The sequence below is a fragment of the Muscardinus avellanarius genome, assembly GCF_963383645.1.
Source record: "Muscardinus avellanarius genome assembly, chromosome: 4".
Classification (NCBI taxonomy): domain Eukaryota; kingdom Metazoa; phylum Chordata; class Mammalia; order Rodentia; family Gliridae; genus Muscardinus; species Muscardinus avellanarius.
Window position 1 is genome coordinate 129795931 of NC_137789.1, and position 18783 is coordinate 129814713.

Consider the following 18783-nt stretch of genomic DNA (forward strand, 5'->3'; position numbering starts at 1 on the left):
TTCTTTCGTGCATGTGTAAGATTTAATGGTTCCATTGTATTATTTGACCATGACATTTTGGAGAAACATTCCCAGTTGTAATGTTGTGTATGGTAGTTCTCACTGGATGCTAGACTTTCAAAACCACTATTCTTCTAATAAATTTTGTTGTGAAAAACTGTTTTAAAAGCTTGGTTTCCACTTTTTAAGATTTTAGTTCTTTTAAAATTTTCTATAAAAGGGCTAAGAGAAGTGTACTGGTAATTGTACATGGTAATCAGAGTAATTTTTTATAAGTTCTTTCTAAACGAAATCTCTTAGATTACTAGAAGTCACTGCTACAAAAATGTGGTTTAGTTTCAAGTACAGTACTGCTTTGTAACTCAGTGTCTTTTCTAACTTGATATTTGCTCGACTTCCTCCATTTTCTTCACTGGATTGTTCACTTTAAAAAGTATTTTCAGCCAAACAAGGTATATTAGTATTTTCATAATGCCTTCTTTTGACTAGACTTAGTTTTTCTTAATTTTCTTAGAGTAAAACTTCATGCTGGTTTTGTGTGTCAGAGTGAATAACAGTTTTGCTAATTTTTGTTTGTTCCTTTCTTGGGACATGAATACAAAAGCAACATCAGTTAAGGTTATTATAGTACTTCTGTTTCTTGGGGTGGTATTGTGATTATAAACTAGAGGTATGAAAAAGCTTTGTATTATCAAGTGATCTTGTAAACTGGTTAGAGAACTGAATTATGATTCCTAAAGTTTAGAAGTATGATCAAAATATTTTAAAGACTGCCTTTTAAAGCTTATGATATAATTACATGTAAGCAGATATTTTATATTCATAGGTGATGCTTTTGTGGGTAGTTGATATAGCTTATTACTATTTTTTGTCTTTGACAGACTGGCTTTATAAGCCATTTCTGCCTTTTGGTTTGATGTTTTTAAAATCAAAAATGTTTGGTACTACAGGTATATTCATTGGCTTTATTTGTTTCCCTTGCTCAATTATGCTATGTACTCATAGAATTTTTTTTCGGAAACCTAATTGTTATTTCTTTGTAAATTTGTAAAGCTACAACAGCTTGTGTTTTGTCATTTTTCTAAACTTGCCATTATTCTAAACTGGTGACCAGATCAGTGTAATAAGGTGATAGCCTAGCATCTCATAGTTGAATTTGTCTTATTTTAGTGATCCTATCTTCAAGTTAATATTTAATCCTTTAAATTTTATGATTCTTTTAAATGGAACACTTCTCTTTTAAATAGGAATTTTCTTTGATTCTGCTCATATTTTGGAAACAATTAGGGATTCCTGTGTGTTAGCAGGTAAAGAAATGGAGTAGTTTATGCCATATCCTGAATTGTAAATCTCTTGTTCTACCTCCCCCAGGGACTGAATTTCTCCGTTGAATGTTTGTATACAAATGTAGAGACATGCCTTTGCTTATTCCTATTATTATATTGTGTGTGTGGAGGTACTGGGGATGAACCCAGGATCTCTACCTCTGGGCTACACCCACAGCCCCCCCCCCCCCTTTGTGGGTCTGGGGATGGAACCCAAGGGCATTCGACCTCCGAGCTACACCCCTGCCCTGTTTTTTATTCTTTATTTTGAAACAGGGTCTTCTCACTAAGTAGCTAAGGCTGTCCACGAACCTCGATCCTCCAGTCTCAGCCTCCCAAATGCTGGGATTACAAATGTGCGCCACCATGCCTGGCTCCCAGTCCTTTTTTTTTTTAAATTATTTTAAAACAGGGTCTCACTAAATTGCAGAGGGCCTCACTAAGTAGCTGAGGCTGGCTGCGAACTGCAATCTTCCTGTCTCAGCCCCCTGGATGCTGGGATTACATGAGTGCTCCACCATGCCCAGCTCCTCCTTTTATTTTAAGTTAAAAAAGATACATTTGCCTCCTCTAACATTCATTAGAAGAACAACTTAGAAAAAAAAATCCTAAATCTTAATAAGCAATCCTAGAAGTCTAATTAAATGTTTAACATTATTCAGAAGTATCTAAGTCCTTTAAATTATAGTTAACTACTTAGAAGTACTATCATTGTATCATTTTTAAATGATTTAGTATGATAGTAAAAGTCACAACATATACTGTCAATTCATATGGTCCTAAAACATAAGGTTTTGAGAATTAAGAAAGTACCTTAAGAGAATGTGAGAAAAGATACAGAAATCTCACAAGAATCATGAAGTTTAAGATACTATCAAATATCAGCTTGATTAGGTATGTAATCTGCTAATCTTTCAAAGAGAAACTTAAGAATATTTGGTAGAAACATACATTTGTTTTTTAAGAGGTAAAAACATTTCTGTTGCTGAGCTGCATATGGAAATTACTGAATATCCTTTTGTTTCTGTCACCTTCCACAGACCTCCTTTAGACTTAGATTTCTTTGTGTACGTACTGTCGCACATGGTAGTGGTGTGGATTTCTGAGATTATGTTACAAAAGAAGTATATCCCCATTGTAATGGGAGCTTGTCTGGATGCTGTCCCACCCTAGGAAACTGTACCATATAGGAAAGGCATTTGCAGTGCTTGGCCCCTACTGGCCTTTCAACAAATGTCACTTTATCCTTATGCCATAACAAGAGCACCATAGCTGGGCATGGTAGCCCATACCTTTAATCTCAGAGGCTGAAACAGGAGGGTTGAAGGTTTGAAGCCAGCCTCAGCAATTTAGCAAGACCCTGTTTCAAATATAAAATAAAGGGGGAAAAAAGCCAGGCATGGTGGTGCGTGCTTGTAACCCCAGTATTTGGGAGACTGAGACAGGAAGATCACAGGTTTGAGGCCAGCCTTAGCAACTTGGACTCTCAGCAATTTAGCAAAACCCTGTTTTCAAATAAAAAATAAAATAGGTCTGGGAATATATCCTGGAGGTAGAAGGTCCCTGAGTTCCATCCCCAGTACCACAAAAGAGGGGTGGGGGGCTTGGGGTGTCGCTTGGAAGTAGAACGCTCCTGGGCTCAGTCTCCATCGCCAAGGGAGGGAGAGCATCGCGATGCTGTGCGCGTTCTCTCGCTTGGGGAATGACCTGCTTCCTTCGTGTTCTGCTTACGCAGTGCTATTTTTCTGGTCCCATCATTGTTCTAGTCATTTAAATTGGGAATTAACAGGCGGTTTCCCCAAAGAGCAACATAGATATTTTTTCCCACCTGAGAAATACAAAAATGGGGGGAAAAGTCCAACATCACTGGCTTGTCAAGAGCTTTTTGTAATATTGACTTTCTAAAATATGATTATACCCTTTTGGGGGGGCTAGTATCAAATTGAACCCAAGGGTGTTCTGCCTCCAAACTATGCCCCAGCCCTATTATTTTTTACTTTGAAACAAGGCCTTCCTAAATTGCTAGGCTGGCCTCAAATCTGTGATCCTTCTGTCTGACCCTCCCAAGGCCTGGGATTACTAGCGTGTACCATCTTGCCTCAAGTTACACTTTTAACATCTTAGACATCTGCCTAAGATGATTTATTTCACTGACTAAGTAAGGCTAGTGATAACTTATTTTCAATTCAAATCTGCCCTAGCCAGAGGTTTGTCCTGTGTCTGAAATTGCTATATTATTTGCCAAAGTATTTCAAAGTGTTTCCTAGGAGTTCTCAACTCATTATTAAATTCATAGCTTAGGTTTATGCTCTCACCAAATCAGTATTTAGATATATCACTTAGAGGTTTAACTTCAGGAACTGTCATTTCTTTTTTATTTATGCCATTGGTTCAAAATTTCATGTCTTTCACAGCCTCTAAGTCTCTCTCCTTTTGTTTAGATTAACACCGAATGTAATATATGTTTGTTCTTGCATAGAATTACCTGTAAGACAATAGAGTTAGAAGCAAATTAGAACTAAAGAGTTTGACAGAAATGTCTGTTTTGTGAGACCATTACATTCTTGGGGAGGGAACAAGGCATTGGCCTGTCATGCTTCATAGCCCCTTGCTTGACTCCTTCCTCTCAAATCACTTTTCCATCATATGTTGGCTTCTTGGGTGCATTTGCCTATAGGGTGAAAACATACTAAAGAGTGACCATGAGAAAATCCTAGGCAGTCAATATATTTTTACTGTGATTTGTTAGTGATTTAAAGTAGGAGGCACACAGTGAGTCCCTTTGCAATTCAGTGAGACCCTGTTTCAAAATAAAGAATAAAAAAATAGGGCTAGGGGTATAGGTCAGAGGTAGAGTGCCCCTAGGTTCCATCCCCAGTACTGCAAAAAAAAAAAAAAAAAAAAAAAAAAAGAGAGATACAAGCTTTAAGCTGCTCCTATATTTCAGAGATCTGTTGTGAACAATAGCCTCTTGTCAGAAATACTCAACTGTGAGATAGAGAAAAGCTAGCAAACTATAGCTTCATGCCCAGTAAGTGCACTGGGAACGCCTCTCCTTTCCCCCAGTTTATTAATTCGTGATTGTTGAACCTTGTTCTGCCTTGCTTTTGAGTGAACTTGGTTAAGAATACCATAAACTTGGAAAGTTAGTAGGAAGGGTTACATACCTCTTGATTCAAAGCAGTAGTCCTTAGCTGTTGTTCCCCATACCTGGAAAAGACATTATGTTGCCATCAGACTTAGCAGCTCTCTGGGCAGGCATTGGTGGGGTGAAGAACACCTCATATCTGACTCCACACACACCATGACCTCCGTGGTTCTGATCTCAGGAAGGGCTAATGCTCTTCAATTCCACTTTGAAGAATTTTTTTTCTAACTAAATTGAGTTCTACTTAAATTCAAATGTAGGTCATTTCTATTTCAACCACCCAGAAAACAGGTATTCACCTGTCTGGTTTTAAGAGTTCATTTCCTATTCCATGATCTTACAAGATTTATTTCTCAATTTCCAGTTTCACTTTTGCCTTTTTATTGTTTCTCCCAACCAGTTCCATGGGGAAAGGGGAGGGCTTGGATGTTCAGTGATTTAGAACAACACCTAGCCAGATGTGGTGGCTATAATCCTAGTAGTTGGGAGGCTGAGCAGGAAGATCACAGGTTCGAGAACAGTCTTAGCAAATAGTGAGACTCTCACTAACCTAGCCAAACCCTATTTCAAAATAAAAATAGGGCTGGGGGTGTAGCTCAGAGGTAGAATGCCCCTGGACTCAACCCCCAGTGCCACAAAAAATTAAAAAAATTTAAAAGTACATCCCAATGGCTTTGTAGAAAGTGAAAATTTTTTTCCACATCCATGCCCTGCATTCTCCAACACACACACACACACACACACACACACACACACACACACACGGTTTTGTCATAGTCCTTGGACTGTCCCATGTTCAGGTGCAGAAGATGTATAGATGTGAGAGAGCCAGGGGCAGATGGCTTTGCTAGAGCAGAGCAAGAATTTGTTAGCAGACTCGCTAATCAAGATCTTGAGTATGGAGTAATTTTATCCCTTTGCTTAAAAGACCAGAAGTGAGGAAATAGCATCATTTAAGATTGTCTGGCAAAAAAATATAGTGAGATACATTTTATGTTTTCTTTAAGGAACTAAGCCAGATTAATTTGTAACTCTGGGGGGAGGATCTTAAACTCAGGGCTTTGTGCATGTTAGAGATGTTAGCTCTCTACCACTGAGCTACATCCCAGCCCTTTTGTTTTTTATTTTGTGACAGGGGCTCACTGAATTTTCCAGACTCACTTGTCCTCCCGCCTCAGCCTCCTGAGTAGCTGGATTAGAGGCATGTGCTTCCTTGCTCAGATTAATTTATAGCTCTTAACCATAATCTACTTTGTCTAAAACTTTCTTCTGTGTTCTAGACCTGCCTTTTTCTGCTACTAAGATTAGTTCCCATCCAGATAGCCTTTATTGTTGATGTTTAGTCAAAAAGAATGTAATTTGGTCATCAGTGATCTTGAGTTGCCCATCACAGAGTCTATTTGGTAGTAAAGGAGTAGGTATTGAACCCATCACTTCCAAATTCTGTATTCTTAGAATATAGAATCCTTTCAGCGGTCTATCATATCTCTTCTCTGTTTGATCAGTCTTTTACCTTAAAATAAGCATTGACCATCAACCACTTATACTAACAACAGGAATGCTTTCTTTCAGTAATTTAAGTATTGCAATATTGACTAAATAGGCGAGTTCAGCTGTGTCTAACCTCTGATCTAGAAAAACATCATTGAGTAAATCATTAAAGATATGGTTGTGAAACAACACATCATTCTTAAACTGTGCCTTTTAAAGTTTTTTATGAATATTATCTTATCCTTTACCCTTCCACACCCTTCAGAATTAGGCATTGAACTGAAGATAGACAAAGTGGCCAAGGTCGTGCAGGCCATTTCTTACCAAGGAGATAAACTCAAAACAAATTCAGGTAGTTGGAAATGAGTTCCCCCTTTTTCTTTTATAACCCTTCCTCCAATTTACTAACCCCTCTAATCTGACTGTGCTTTAGTGGTGGTATTCAAGTTTCCTACATGATAAATAATTCCTTAGCTATCTCAGAGTTCTCAAGCAGAAGAAACACAAACTCAAGTGATTTCAACATCTGTTATGACTCTTATAAGGGCCTTATTTAGTCAAATATGAAGGACTTAATGTGATATAATAGACACTGAGCTTAAAATATAGTGCTTCCCTGTAGGTGGAGGTGAGGAATTGATCTATAGGCCAGAAAGCCACTTCTCTCTGGATTCCCTACTAGTGCCAGCGAGAACCTAAGTTAATGCAAATGCTATATCTAGGCTCTGTTAAAGATCTAAGGCTACTGAGAAAAGTGAAAAGAAGCATAGATAAAGCTAGCTGTTGAAAACTTCAGCAAAACTGGCCAACATTTTTTAATCCTGAAAAAATAGTGATAGAATTAAACTTCAAAAGATTAAAATTAAACTTTAAAAATTAAATATTCATGTGATAAAAAATTAAAATTTATCTAAACTTATGTTCTACTGAGAAAAACAAAACTGGCTAATTTAAAAGTACAGCCAAAATGATTTTATTACTGTAGTTGTAAAGTATAACAGGGCCCTTTAATGACACCTGAACAAAGGTTAGTCTTAATGTGAAGGCTCTTGGCCCCAAATGATGGACTCATGGCTGTTCATCCAAATTGCCTGCCAGACATGTCAGATTTAGAACTTTAAAAACAACTCAGTGTGGCTGGGCGTGGTGGCGCACGCTTGTAATCTCCGCGCTTGGGAGGCAGAGACAGGAGGATCAGACAGGTTTGAAGCCAGCCTCACTGCTTAAGAGACCCTGTTTCCAAATAAAAGTATAAAAAGTAGGTCTGGGAGTTTAGCCCAGAGGTAGAATGCCCCTAGGTTCCATCCCAAGTACTACCAAAACAAAAACAAAAAAACAATGTGAATAGAATGTAGCTCATCAGACACACGCGCTTCCCAACAACCACTGGTCACTAGCTTTGTTTCTTGTGTTCTGGCTCAGTCAATGCTGCTGTCCAGGGAGAAACTCTAGGAAGCATCCATAATGCTTTCTTTCTCTTTCCTCTTTTTTGCTGGAGTTCTAGAAATAGGAAAACCTGAAATGTAGCCCCTACTTTACACTCAAGCTGTTTATATCTGTTTGGGAAGTTAAGACAACAATAAAACGTTAAATCAGTAAAAGATAAAAATTGTAAGTATACAAGACTTCATTAAAGTGCCAGTAACTTTTTACAGACCACTATGACTTAGAATATCAGGAAAGAATGTAATCAGTTCAGAAGGGATCCTTATGAGATGGCCAGTAATGACCTGGTAAGAGCATCCCTGTACTTTTATAACCAGTACGCTGTCTCCAGTCTTCTTACTAGGAAAACATGCAGATGACCTTTGTTGATGGCACTTTCTGTCTAGCACGGTTGCCATTTGCAGTTTTTATCTCCTAGGTTTTCCAAACCACTGCTCCAAATGCCTCTTAAGATGGATTAGCCTAGGTCAGCCAAATCAGTATACTTACCTACCATTTTTCAGCATCTCTGTTCTACACTGTTTTGTTCCAGGATAGTGTTCATTGGCTCCCAATAATTCTGTGTGCCTTAGTTGAGAATATACCCCCCACCCTTGTCTTGGTGTTGTGAAATACACCCATTACCTCCCGTTGTCTCTTAGGGACTAGCTTGAGCCACACTGCCTGAGTTGTTGCCTCAGGGCTGGTCACATGACACTTTGGAAAACCTTACCTTAGTTGAGGTTCATGAAAATATTAAGATATTTTTAAGTTATTAAAACATGGGACAGCAGTGAATCCAATTCTCATAGCCATAAAAGAGTTGGGTGTCACTTGTGGGCTAATTATTTTTCCTTTTTTTTTTTTATTCTATGTAAGTATCATTTTAGGAGGAAAACACTTCAGTTTTCTTCAAAAATTTCTCTGTCTTACTGGGTACATGCTTTGATTTCATTCATCTCCAGGCATAGTGTTAACCCTAAACATCAAAACTTGCTCCCAGAACATAAACACAGGCATGAAACATCCATATTTTTGCAAACTTGGTAATTTTGCTTCTGAATTTGGGGAAAAAAGAGTGTGTGTGTGTGTGTGTGTGTGTGTGTGTGTGTGTGTGTGTGTGACACAGAAGATTGAAACCAAGGCACTCTACTGCTGAGTTACACTGCTAGCTTTTTTTTTTTTAAGACAAGGTCTCATTCTACCTCCAAGCTATACCCCCAGCCCTATTTTTTATTCTTTATTTTGAAACAGAGTCTCACTAAGTTGCAAAAGACCTCACCTCGAACCACACCACAGTCCTTCTGTTTTAGCCTCCCAAATGTTGGAATTGCAAGTGTGCACCACCACACCAGCTTATCATGGCTTTTTTTTTTTTAGGGAGCTAGATTTACTGGAATAGCCCCCCAAACTATGAATATATTTCAGTTCAGCATAATAAAACATGACAAGACTTCGGTATTAGTTAGCATAATGATCTTAAGGATTAAAAAGAATAAAATGTGTTCAGAGATGTTATTTTATAAAGACTTTCATTAGAAAAGTACTTATAACTTTAATGTTTAAATTTGAAATTAAAAGGTACTCGAAGTATAAACTTCATTCAGAAAATTTACCTTTAGGTTGTAAGAAAGCACTATTGCTAAGCTGGTCACTAATGCTGCACATTTCTTATCTCCAAATAATTTTTATTGAAACATGTTTAATCTGATTGGCTGGCAATAATGGCTGTTATTTGCATAGCCTTTATAGATTTTCACTGGCAACAATCCTTAAGAGGTAGATGAGGCAAGTATTTGACTAAGGTCCAAAATAGTGGAGCATTTGGGGCAAGGTCACATAACTAATAAGTGGCGGGGCTTCCCCTCCAGTGTCTCACACACACCATATCCTGTAACACATTGTGCTCTGGCTACCACCTGGTAGACATAGCCAGTACCACCTGGAGAGTCTGTCGGCAAGCCTCCTGATTCCTAGGGTATCGCTGGCATCCTGCCTGGTCCAAAGAAAGAAAGCAATAATTGCCATTCTTGCACAACAGTGAAGTACAGTGTAAAGATATAAAAGTACACATCGTAAGCCACTCAGTGGGTTTTCCTAGTTGCGTCTGGCCTTGTCTTTCTTGGTACAGTGTGATGCTGTTTCCAGAAAGTAAATTAAAGTGCATCATCTTCATGCACCTTTTGTAATACTTAAGTAATTGTCTGTTTCTTGGTATAGTCACAATTCATCAACCAATGTTGATTTGAGGTAGATATTTCTAAACATTTCTGGCCTCCAATCTGTGGTCTAATGTGAGCTCTTTCAGAAGGCCGTGGCACCATGAGAAAAACTGCTTTCTTGCTAGTTCTGAAAATATATAGGCTATAACTTTTTTTTTTCTTGTGAGGAAGTTTAGGTTAAGCAACAGATTTGATTAGTCAGTTTTATTCATTTGCTCATTTGGTACTGAGAGGAGTTTCAGCAGCTTTCTTTCTTTCCTTTTTTTTTTTTTTTTGACCATATAGTCTTATTTTAACAGATAAACTAAAATTTTCTGAGCACCTATTTTATGCTTTATATATGTTATCTAATGTCGTACAACAATCCTGTGAGATACTGATATTCAGTCCCAATTTACAGATAGGGAAGCCCGCATTCAGAGAAACTAGTAACTTGTTTAAGATCCTGTACGTAGAAAATGTCAGAGCTAGAAGTGGAATCTAGGTGTCTCATACACCATAGCCTGTACTCTTTTTACTGTAACCACACTGCCAGGACAGGGTAGGAAGATAGTATGGCACAGGTTATCTGGGTATCATGACTGGAAGGCAGAGCTCAAAGATGGAAGAAAATTAGCCAAAAAGGTATTATGAAACAACATCTGTTCAACACTTATTAAAGTGCCATTTCATCTATAGCCAAATAATAGTCTCCTGTGGAATTACAAGGTGTGGTAGAGGAGTTAGAAAACCTATCTACTGCTTATAAAACTTCAAGTCCTCATTCAGAACTATTAATTTTTTGAAGTACCATTCTGGAACTTGGGATGTGGTTTCTTGGCTAGTAAATAGAAGTACACAGTTACTGAAGGTAAAAGGGAGGTGGCTAAGACAGCTCTGTCAAACTCCAGAAGATGGGAGCACTCCAACCCATGGGCTCAGCAAAACCTAGATATCCAGAAGCACAGAGAGGCCAGAGAGAGCCCTTTGCTAAGCAGCGTTGCCTGGAGACTGTCCAGTGTCATCCTTTCCCTCCACCCCCCACTGTCTAGGTTAAGCTCTAAGATCGTGTCGTAGATAATTTAGTAAAGTGCTTGAAAGGGTTTCTTTAGTATAGAATGACTCTTTATGGATAACTGTAAAATGTTTATTGAAGGTCTAAGGATGTGATAGGTATGGTAAAGATATAATAGTGCTACCTAGCATGGAAAGAGCTTTATACTTTACAATGCAGTTTCACTTCTGTTTCCTCACTTTAAGGCTAGAAATCAGAACTTGCCTGTCATTTCACCATCCAGTATATCCAAAGTATGAAATTTTTGGTTTCTGTTCCTCCATGCCCCAGGAAAGGATAAAAGGGTTCCAGCATTACTATTAGCAGTTATCCAACCAAATGGGTTTGCTGAGAAATCATCTTAAAACTATGAAGTTCTCTAAATATTTCTTATTGGAGGTGGAACCCAGGGGCCTTCTACCTCCGGGCTATACTCTCAAACCTATTTTACACTTTATTTGGAAACAGAGTCTCACTAAGTTGCTGAGAGCCTCACTAAGTAGCTGAGGCTGGCTTCGAACCTGTGCGATCCTCCTGTCTCAGCCCCCCAAGCGCTGGAATTACAAGCGTGCGCCACCACGCCCGGCTTTCTCTAAATACTTCTAAACACAAGATTTATAACATAGTGTGTCTGAATTTTTAATAAGTGTTCTAGACTTTACAAACCAGTGATTATTTAATGGGAATACCTAGGTCTAAAGAAAAAGTATGGGTGGAGTATCCCTTGTTCAAAATGCTTGGGACCATAGTTATTTTTGGATTTGGAATTCTTAAAGACTTTGGGATATTTGCATATATATGTAAATATATAATGAAACATCTTGTAGTTGATACCCAAGTCCAAATACAGAATCATTTTTACACATGACCTAATACACAATACCTTATATACATAACCTAATGGTATATAAGATAGTTTCATGTTATAGAATTTAACTAGTTACCATCATGATAGCACTTTGGATTTTTGGATTAGAAATGCTTAGCCTGTATATATTGACCAAGTGTAGTTAATAGTATGGCCAAAATTGTGGAGTTTTTTGTGTTTTGTGTGTGGGTTTTTTTTTTTTTTGTGGTACTTGGGGTTGAACCCAGAGGCTTTCTACCTCCGGGCTATACTCCCAGACCTATTTCATATTTTATTTGGAAACAGGGTCTCAATACGTTGCTGAGAGCCTCAGCAAGTAGCTGAGGCTGGCTTTGATCCTCCTGTCTCAGCCTCCCAAGCGCAGGGATTATAAGTGTGCGCCACCATGCCTGGCTGTGGAGGTTTTTTAAAATAAACTTATTTCAATATTTCTTCTCTATAATATAAAATTATTTTTGAATGATCACTCAAAAAGTATGAAGAATGTTGTTCCTAAGGAAAAAAATTGAGATTATATATAACAGACTGAACCAGAGGGTATGGAGCATGCCTGTAAACCCAGTACTCGGGAGGCTGAGATAGGATCACAAGTTTTAGAACAGACTCAGCAACTTAGTGAGACTTTCAGCCACATAGTGAGACCCTGTTTCAAACTAAAAAATAAAATAGATCTAGGGGTGTAACTTGGAGGTAGAATGCCTCTGAGTTCAATTATCAGAACCAAAGAAAAAAGAAAGAAGGAAGAAAATAAAAACTATAAATACAACAGGCTGGCTGCATTATAATTAGATAAAATTTTATTTGTCGAATCAAAAGTATATGGTAGACTTAGAGGCAGTTGGTTAGAGAGCCCCTCTCTATGATATGAACATCTGATGAATTTCATGATATAAAAATGCTTCTTTGGAAAACGACCATACTAATTCCTTCTTTCTCTTTGTCCATCTAGTGAGAACTCAACAGAAACACAAGGAGTAGACTCTAACAATCAGTCAAAGTCCCCACTGGAGAAGTTCATGGTTAAATTGTGTACTCATCATCAGAAGCAATTCATTCGTGTTCTGAGTGACCTGTACACTGAATCTCAGCCAGGCACCGAGGACTTGCAGCCTTTGGATTCTGGAGCAATGGATGTGTCCAATTGTGATGCTGGCTGTGTCCAGCTAAGCAGCAGTCATAAGGAAAGGGACGCTGTGTGTCTTGATAGGAAGTCTCCTACTTCCGTAAATTTTTTTGACTCATCAGACTCTCACAGCTCTCTGCACATGCCAGAACAGACCCTGAAGGATCCTCTTCCTGAGACAAACTCTGTAGATGGAAGAGAGAATTCTTTGACTGTTAACCAGGAAGACGACTCTGAATTTTCAGCCACTCAACAAAATTCTGGCGATCCAATAGACAGTTCCACTCTGGGATACCTCACTGCATCTATTTCTTCCTCATTAAACGTACACCACATCTCTAACAGCTTGGAAGGGCAAACCACTGGACAGGAGCAAGACACAAATTTGAAAACATGTGAGGATGGTGAAGACCACATGCAGAGTTCAGCTTTAGCAGAAAGCCTAACTGCGGTAAAAGCGGCCACTGAGAATAGTGAGGAAGGCAATAGCTATGTTGTTTCTCAAAGAAATTCATTCAAAGCTTTATCAGAAGAGATGTGGGACTCAGGGTTTTTGGGGAACCCATCTAGAACTGCTGACAAAGAGAATGCTTTACAATGTAGCTCAAAAACACCTTTACGCCAGGATTTAGAGTCAGATGAACAAGATGCAAGACCGAAACAAGAGAACCATCTTCATTCACTTGGAAGAAATAAAGTGGGTTACCATTCACATCCCAGTGACAAGGGCCAGTTTGATCATTCCAAAGATGGTTGGTTAACCTCAAGTCCCACGCCATCTGTACACAAAGCATCTAATGGACATTCAAGAACCAAGATGATGGCAACCTCCATCAAGACAGCTCGGAAAAGTAAAAGGGCATCAGGGTTGAAAATCAATGATTATGATAACCAGTGTGATGTTGTTTATATCAGTCAGCCAATAACGGAATGTCACTTTGAGAATCAAAGATCCATATTATCTTCTCGTAAAACAGCCAGAAAGAGCACCCGAGGATACTTTTTCAACGGTGATTGTTGTGAGCTGCCAACTGTTCGCACATTGGCCAGAAATTTACACTCCCAGGAAAAAGCGAGCTGCTTAACACTGGCGTCAGAGGCAGCGATGACATCTAATCAGACCCTTCCAGCTTCAGCCGCTAAGCATACAGCAGATTTGCAACTTCCCAGAGAAGACAACCTAGAAGGACCAAGTAAGGAGATAACCTCTGTCAAGGAAGGAAATGGAGATACTTCATCAGCAAAAGAATATCAAGAGCCTGAGGTTTGCCCGATGATAAATGAACCAAATCCCAGCAGCTCCCCTAGGTCAGAGGAGACAGCAGCCTCCAGCCTGGCGTGTACGCTGCCGGCTCACCTTCCCGAAGAGGACATGCCAGAAGACAGCACCGCAGTGTCCGCTTCCATTGCAAGTGTGGTGTCTTCCCCTGAACAAGAGCAACAGCCGGTTGCCCTGATGGATGCAGAGGAGCCAAGTGTGCCCCAGGACTGCCACCTGGTTCCTGAGACTGAAGGCATTTCCACGGGAGGCAGTGAAGAAGTCCTCTCTAGACCTCAGTCTTCTCCCAAAACAGTTAGTAAAGAAGAAAGTCCTCCACGCTCAGAAAATCAGAGTCCCACTGCAGGCTTGGAGCCTCCCCCGAGTCTGGGACAGGCTGAGCTCGACCAAAGTACTAGTACTGAGTCTGGGACTGGAGACACTAGGGAAGTAGATACCTACCCACTCCCAAAGGCAGGTGACACTATCACCAGTGAGTGTCCCAGTGAGACTGAGGAACGCGAAACGGCACCTAGTGAAGGACAGCTAGAGGGAGAGGACAGTGATGTAAAATGCCCTTCAGAAAAAGATATGTGCGATCCAAACGCTGACTCACCGGGAGAGAATCTGGACAAGAAGAAGAAAGGTAAAAAGCTCTCTGAGGCTTCTGATAGATGCCTAAGAAGTCAGCTCACAGATTCTTCCTCTACTGACAGGTACCTACGAAATCAAAGTTCAGATTCTCCCTTTGCTTGTCCCGAGACTGAGGTTTCTAAACTTCCTGGTGTAAAGCACTCTCAGAAAGAAGCATACTCTGGTGCTTCACCTGAGGGCCTTCTTACTGATAGTTCCCATACAGAAGCTCTGGGAGATACTGAAAACCCAAATGTTGAAGAATGTCCCTCTGAAAAAGATGCTGAGCAGGAGGGTGAGGAAGGTGGGATCATCACAAGACAAACTTTAAAAAATATGCTGGCAAAAGATGTCAGGGAAGAAAAGATTTTCCTCAGCAGTGATCCTATAACCACAGTGGGCCAGCCACTGCCTGGAGAAAGACTGGAAATCTACGTTCAGTCTAAGATGAGCGAGAACAATACTCAGGTTTCCTCAGAAAATAGTCCTTATAAAAGGGATCCAGAACAATCAAAAGAGAGGCCTGGACATATTCCCATCCAGGATATGGAAAAGATTGAAAGTGAGGTAGACAATGAGGACACCCAGCATAAAGATGATGCCAGTATCCCTGCTCCATTGTGCTCAGTTGGAACATCAGATGGTGACGGTGGTGATGCTGCAGGGCCACCCAAATTAGTACCAAGGCCTAAAAGGTTGACGTCTTCAACCTACAACCTAAGACATGCTCATTGTACGGACTCCCTGGAATCTACAAAAGTAACTTCAGAAAAGGAAGCTGCACAAGTAAAGCCAATGCCAAAGGAAAGTGAAGCTCCTGGGAGTGCAGATCCCTTAGAGGAAGAAGATGTGGACACGGTGGTGAATGAACAGCCCAAGTTTGTGGAATGGTGTGCCGAGGAGGAAAACCAGGAGCTTATTGCCAACTTCAATGCTCAGTACATGAAAGTGCAGAAGGGCTGGATCCAGTTGGAGAAAGAAGCACAGCCAACTCCAAGAGCAAGGAACAAATCAGATAAGCTGAAGGAGATTTGGAAAAGCAAGAAAAGATCACGGAAATGCAGGGGGTCATTGGAGGTTCAAAAGTTTTCTCCTGTTCAGATGCTATTTATGACAAACTTTAAGTTATCTAGTGTTTGTAAATGGTTCTTAGAGACAACTGAAACCCGGTCTCTGGTCATTGTGAAGAAGCTCAACACACGTCTTCCAGGAGATGTCCCCCCTGTCAAGCATCCTCTTCAGAAGTACTCTCCTTCCGGCCTGTATCCTAGTTCACTACAAGCTGAACGCTTGAAAAAACACTTAAAGAAATTTCCTGGAGCTACTCCTGCTAGAAATAATTGGAAAACACAGAAGCTCTGGGCTAAATTTCGAGAGAATCCTGACCAAGTGGAGCCAGAAGATGGCAGTGAAATCAGCCTCGGCCTTAATTCTGAAGACAGCACAGAGGAAGTCAAGGAAGATAGAAATAGCCATCCTTCCACAAGCCTCCCTACTCCAGCCAGTACCCGGATCCTTAGAAAATACTCCAATATTCGAGGAAAGCTCAGAGCCCAGCAACGACTGATCAAGAATGAGAAAGTGGAAAGCTCACAGGGCGTGGCTGTAGAAAGTAAGCAGAATCGCAAGAGTGTATGTATCAACCCTCTGATGTCCCCCAAGCTCGCCCTCCAGGTGAATGCAGATGGGTTTCCCCTTAAGACCAAGAGTATGGAGCAAATGAAGGGAAGGAAAGGGAAGCAGCTCAAAACCGAAGTTCAGAGTAAACGCAGGAGAACAGAAGGCAGCAGTGCTCAGGATGGTAAAGACAGGGGGCCTGCAGTGAGGGCCAGCAAAGAAAAGCATTTCGAAGGACCCAGCAGAGCTCCTCCTACCAAGAAGCCAACTACAAAGGACAGAGTCAGCCAGCTGCCCAAAAAGGTGTCTGTGAAAGAGAACAAAGTGAAGATTCCTAAAAAGGCCCCTGGGAAGAGCTGCCCTCCCTCCAGGAAAGAAAAAGAGAATGCAAGCAAAAGGCCTACCCAGCCCACCACCTCAGAAGCATCGGCAAAGTCTGCAAAGCAAAGGGGAGCAGGTGAATCTTCTAGGCCCCAGAAAGCCACACACAGGAGGCCAAACAGTGGGAAGACTCGGGCCAGACCCTTGACAAAAAGCCCCGAGAACAGAGCAGCCCAGAGAAAGCGAAAGCTCAAGGCAAAGCTAGACTCCTGCCGTAGTAAGCGGAGACGGCTGGACGCAAAGTGAATGAAGGATAGCAGCCAGGAACAAAACTGTTCTATAGAAGTAACCTTTTATTTTGCATTAACTAAACCTGCTTTTATAATAAGCTTATCGAGCCTTTCAAATTACGATTAATGGAGAACATCACAATTTGAGATGTCAAACAATGAGTCTCAGGTGGAGAAGGGAACTTGCAGAGTCCTTCTCTGAGGCTGAGTAAGGGAAGTTATATATTTTATTCTGGTTGTTCCTTGGGTTTTAAACTTGGAACCAAGCAGTTTTTGTTTTAAAAAGTACAGTGCCTTATTTATCCTTTTTGTTTTTAAATTTACAAAAGCTAAAAAGCTGATCTATGTGATTAAAGGCTTGTATTTTATACTTGATGCACAAGCACTTGTACTGTAGCCGAGAAGACCACCATCATGCACGTGAAAGGAGCTTTCAGCAGCTGCCCCCAGCGTCTGTCCTGCGACAGGCGCCCACTTTGCAAACCACAGCAATGACTTCCCTCTCTCCTTTGTCTGTTGTTGTTTTTTTTTTTTTGTCGTTGTTGTTGTTTAATTGATATTTGAAAGCTAAACCAAATCATTTTTATGGTATGTGGAGAATGCAGAGGATTTATAATTATTATGAGATATTCATATTTGTTACCCTCTTTTAAAAAATAATATTGTTAGTCACTCTTTACCTTTTTTTTTTTTTTTGATCATTTGAGAACATGTTCTCCAAATTATGTGCCCTTAGGACAAAAGGTGTTTCACAAGTATTAATTTTGGTTTCTGACCTCTAAATTATTTGTATCCCCAAACTAATTCTTAGCATCTTTTTCATTTTTGACCTTGCAAGCTTGCTAGCAGTCTTTACTAAAGGTTTTCACTTTATTTTAGCAAAAAAAAAAGGTTTTTTTTTTATCTTGTAGCTATAATTTGACAGATAAGAGTGAATATTTTTACCCAGAATACTTTCCTATCCAGAGAACACTAAAATGTAATTTCCATTGATAAGAAAGTATGTGTATGTGCATTTAGGTGCATTTACATGTGGTTATCAGCAGCACATGTCTCTTGATTCCAGTTTTACAGTAAAATTCTTCCCTGTACAGTGTTTCTAAGAGCTGAGTAATTAGCATAGGCAGGATGGTTTAAAAGAGGCCTTGTGTCTTCATGCACATCCTCAGTATAACTTTGGCATGAGACTGGAGAGGGGTGAACAGCATAGAGTTAGGTGGCAGTCAGAGCACCTGGAGCTGAAGGAGTGCCCCAGAACACCATGGGTCCATATCCCTACACACTGAACTGACCTTCCACTGGGAGGCTCTGGTGTGAGTGTACTTTCTGGAGTGGTTCATTTCGACTGATTAGTGCCATCCTGGTGGCTAGTTCCTCCCCGTGCCATGTCTCACATTCCATGGCTCAGAAGTGAGATCTGCAATATTTGTCGTTGGTGTTTGCCTCTCCTCAGGAAGTCCATTGGCTTTACTCAGTGCCTAGACATTGCTCTGTTGTACCACAGTATGTTCTTGACATTTCCATTGGGCCACTCTACAAAGAAGGATTGGTTATTAAAGCCTCAGTCAGACTGTAATGTGTTGTCACCAGAATAGGCTTGTATGGACAGCTTGCTGCCCTGTCCTTGTTAAAAATGTAAAAAAATTTCAAATCTCTTTAGAAAGACAAACCCAGATAGACTTTTTCCCCCATGCAAATAATGATGAAACAGGTTACTTACCATGTTAAAGGCTTGCTCTTTATAAAGGAAACTTAAGATAATTAGATATGACTGGATGGAGAAAAGCATTTGATTCATGAGAAATTGAAAGTTGTCCAGAATTTTCATAGATAATGAAGCGTACTGTTTTTAAAGAAGCCCTCTTTTTAAAAAAAAAAAAAATGCCTTATCCCACTTATCCTCTCCTCCTTCTCTCTCCCCCTTTCTCTCTCTCCCTCCCTTCCCCCTTTCCCTTTCCCTCTCCCTCTCCCTTTCTCTCTCTCTCTCTCTCTCTCTCTCTCTCTCTCTCTCTGTCTCTGTCTCTCTCAT

General features: G+C 40.1%; 1 protein-coding gene across 1 annotated transcript in view; it reads left to right on the forward strand.

Moving 5' to 3' along the window:
* The window catches only part of LCOR (ligand dependent nuclear receptor corepressor), a gene marked incomplete at both ends in the record, with an annotated part of 33125 nt that extends 16355 nt beyond the window's left edge, over positions 1-16770 (forward strand). Inside the window, one exon of the mRNA XM_080693797.1 lies at positions 12462-16770. Within this exon, the coding sequence (XP_080549923.1) occupies positions 12462-16770 (4309 nt within the window). The remainder of the gene's footprint in view (positions 1-12461) is intronic.
* Between the last annotated feature and the right edge of the window lie 2013 nt (positions 16771-18783).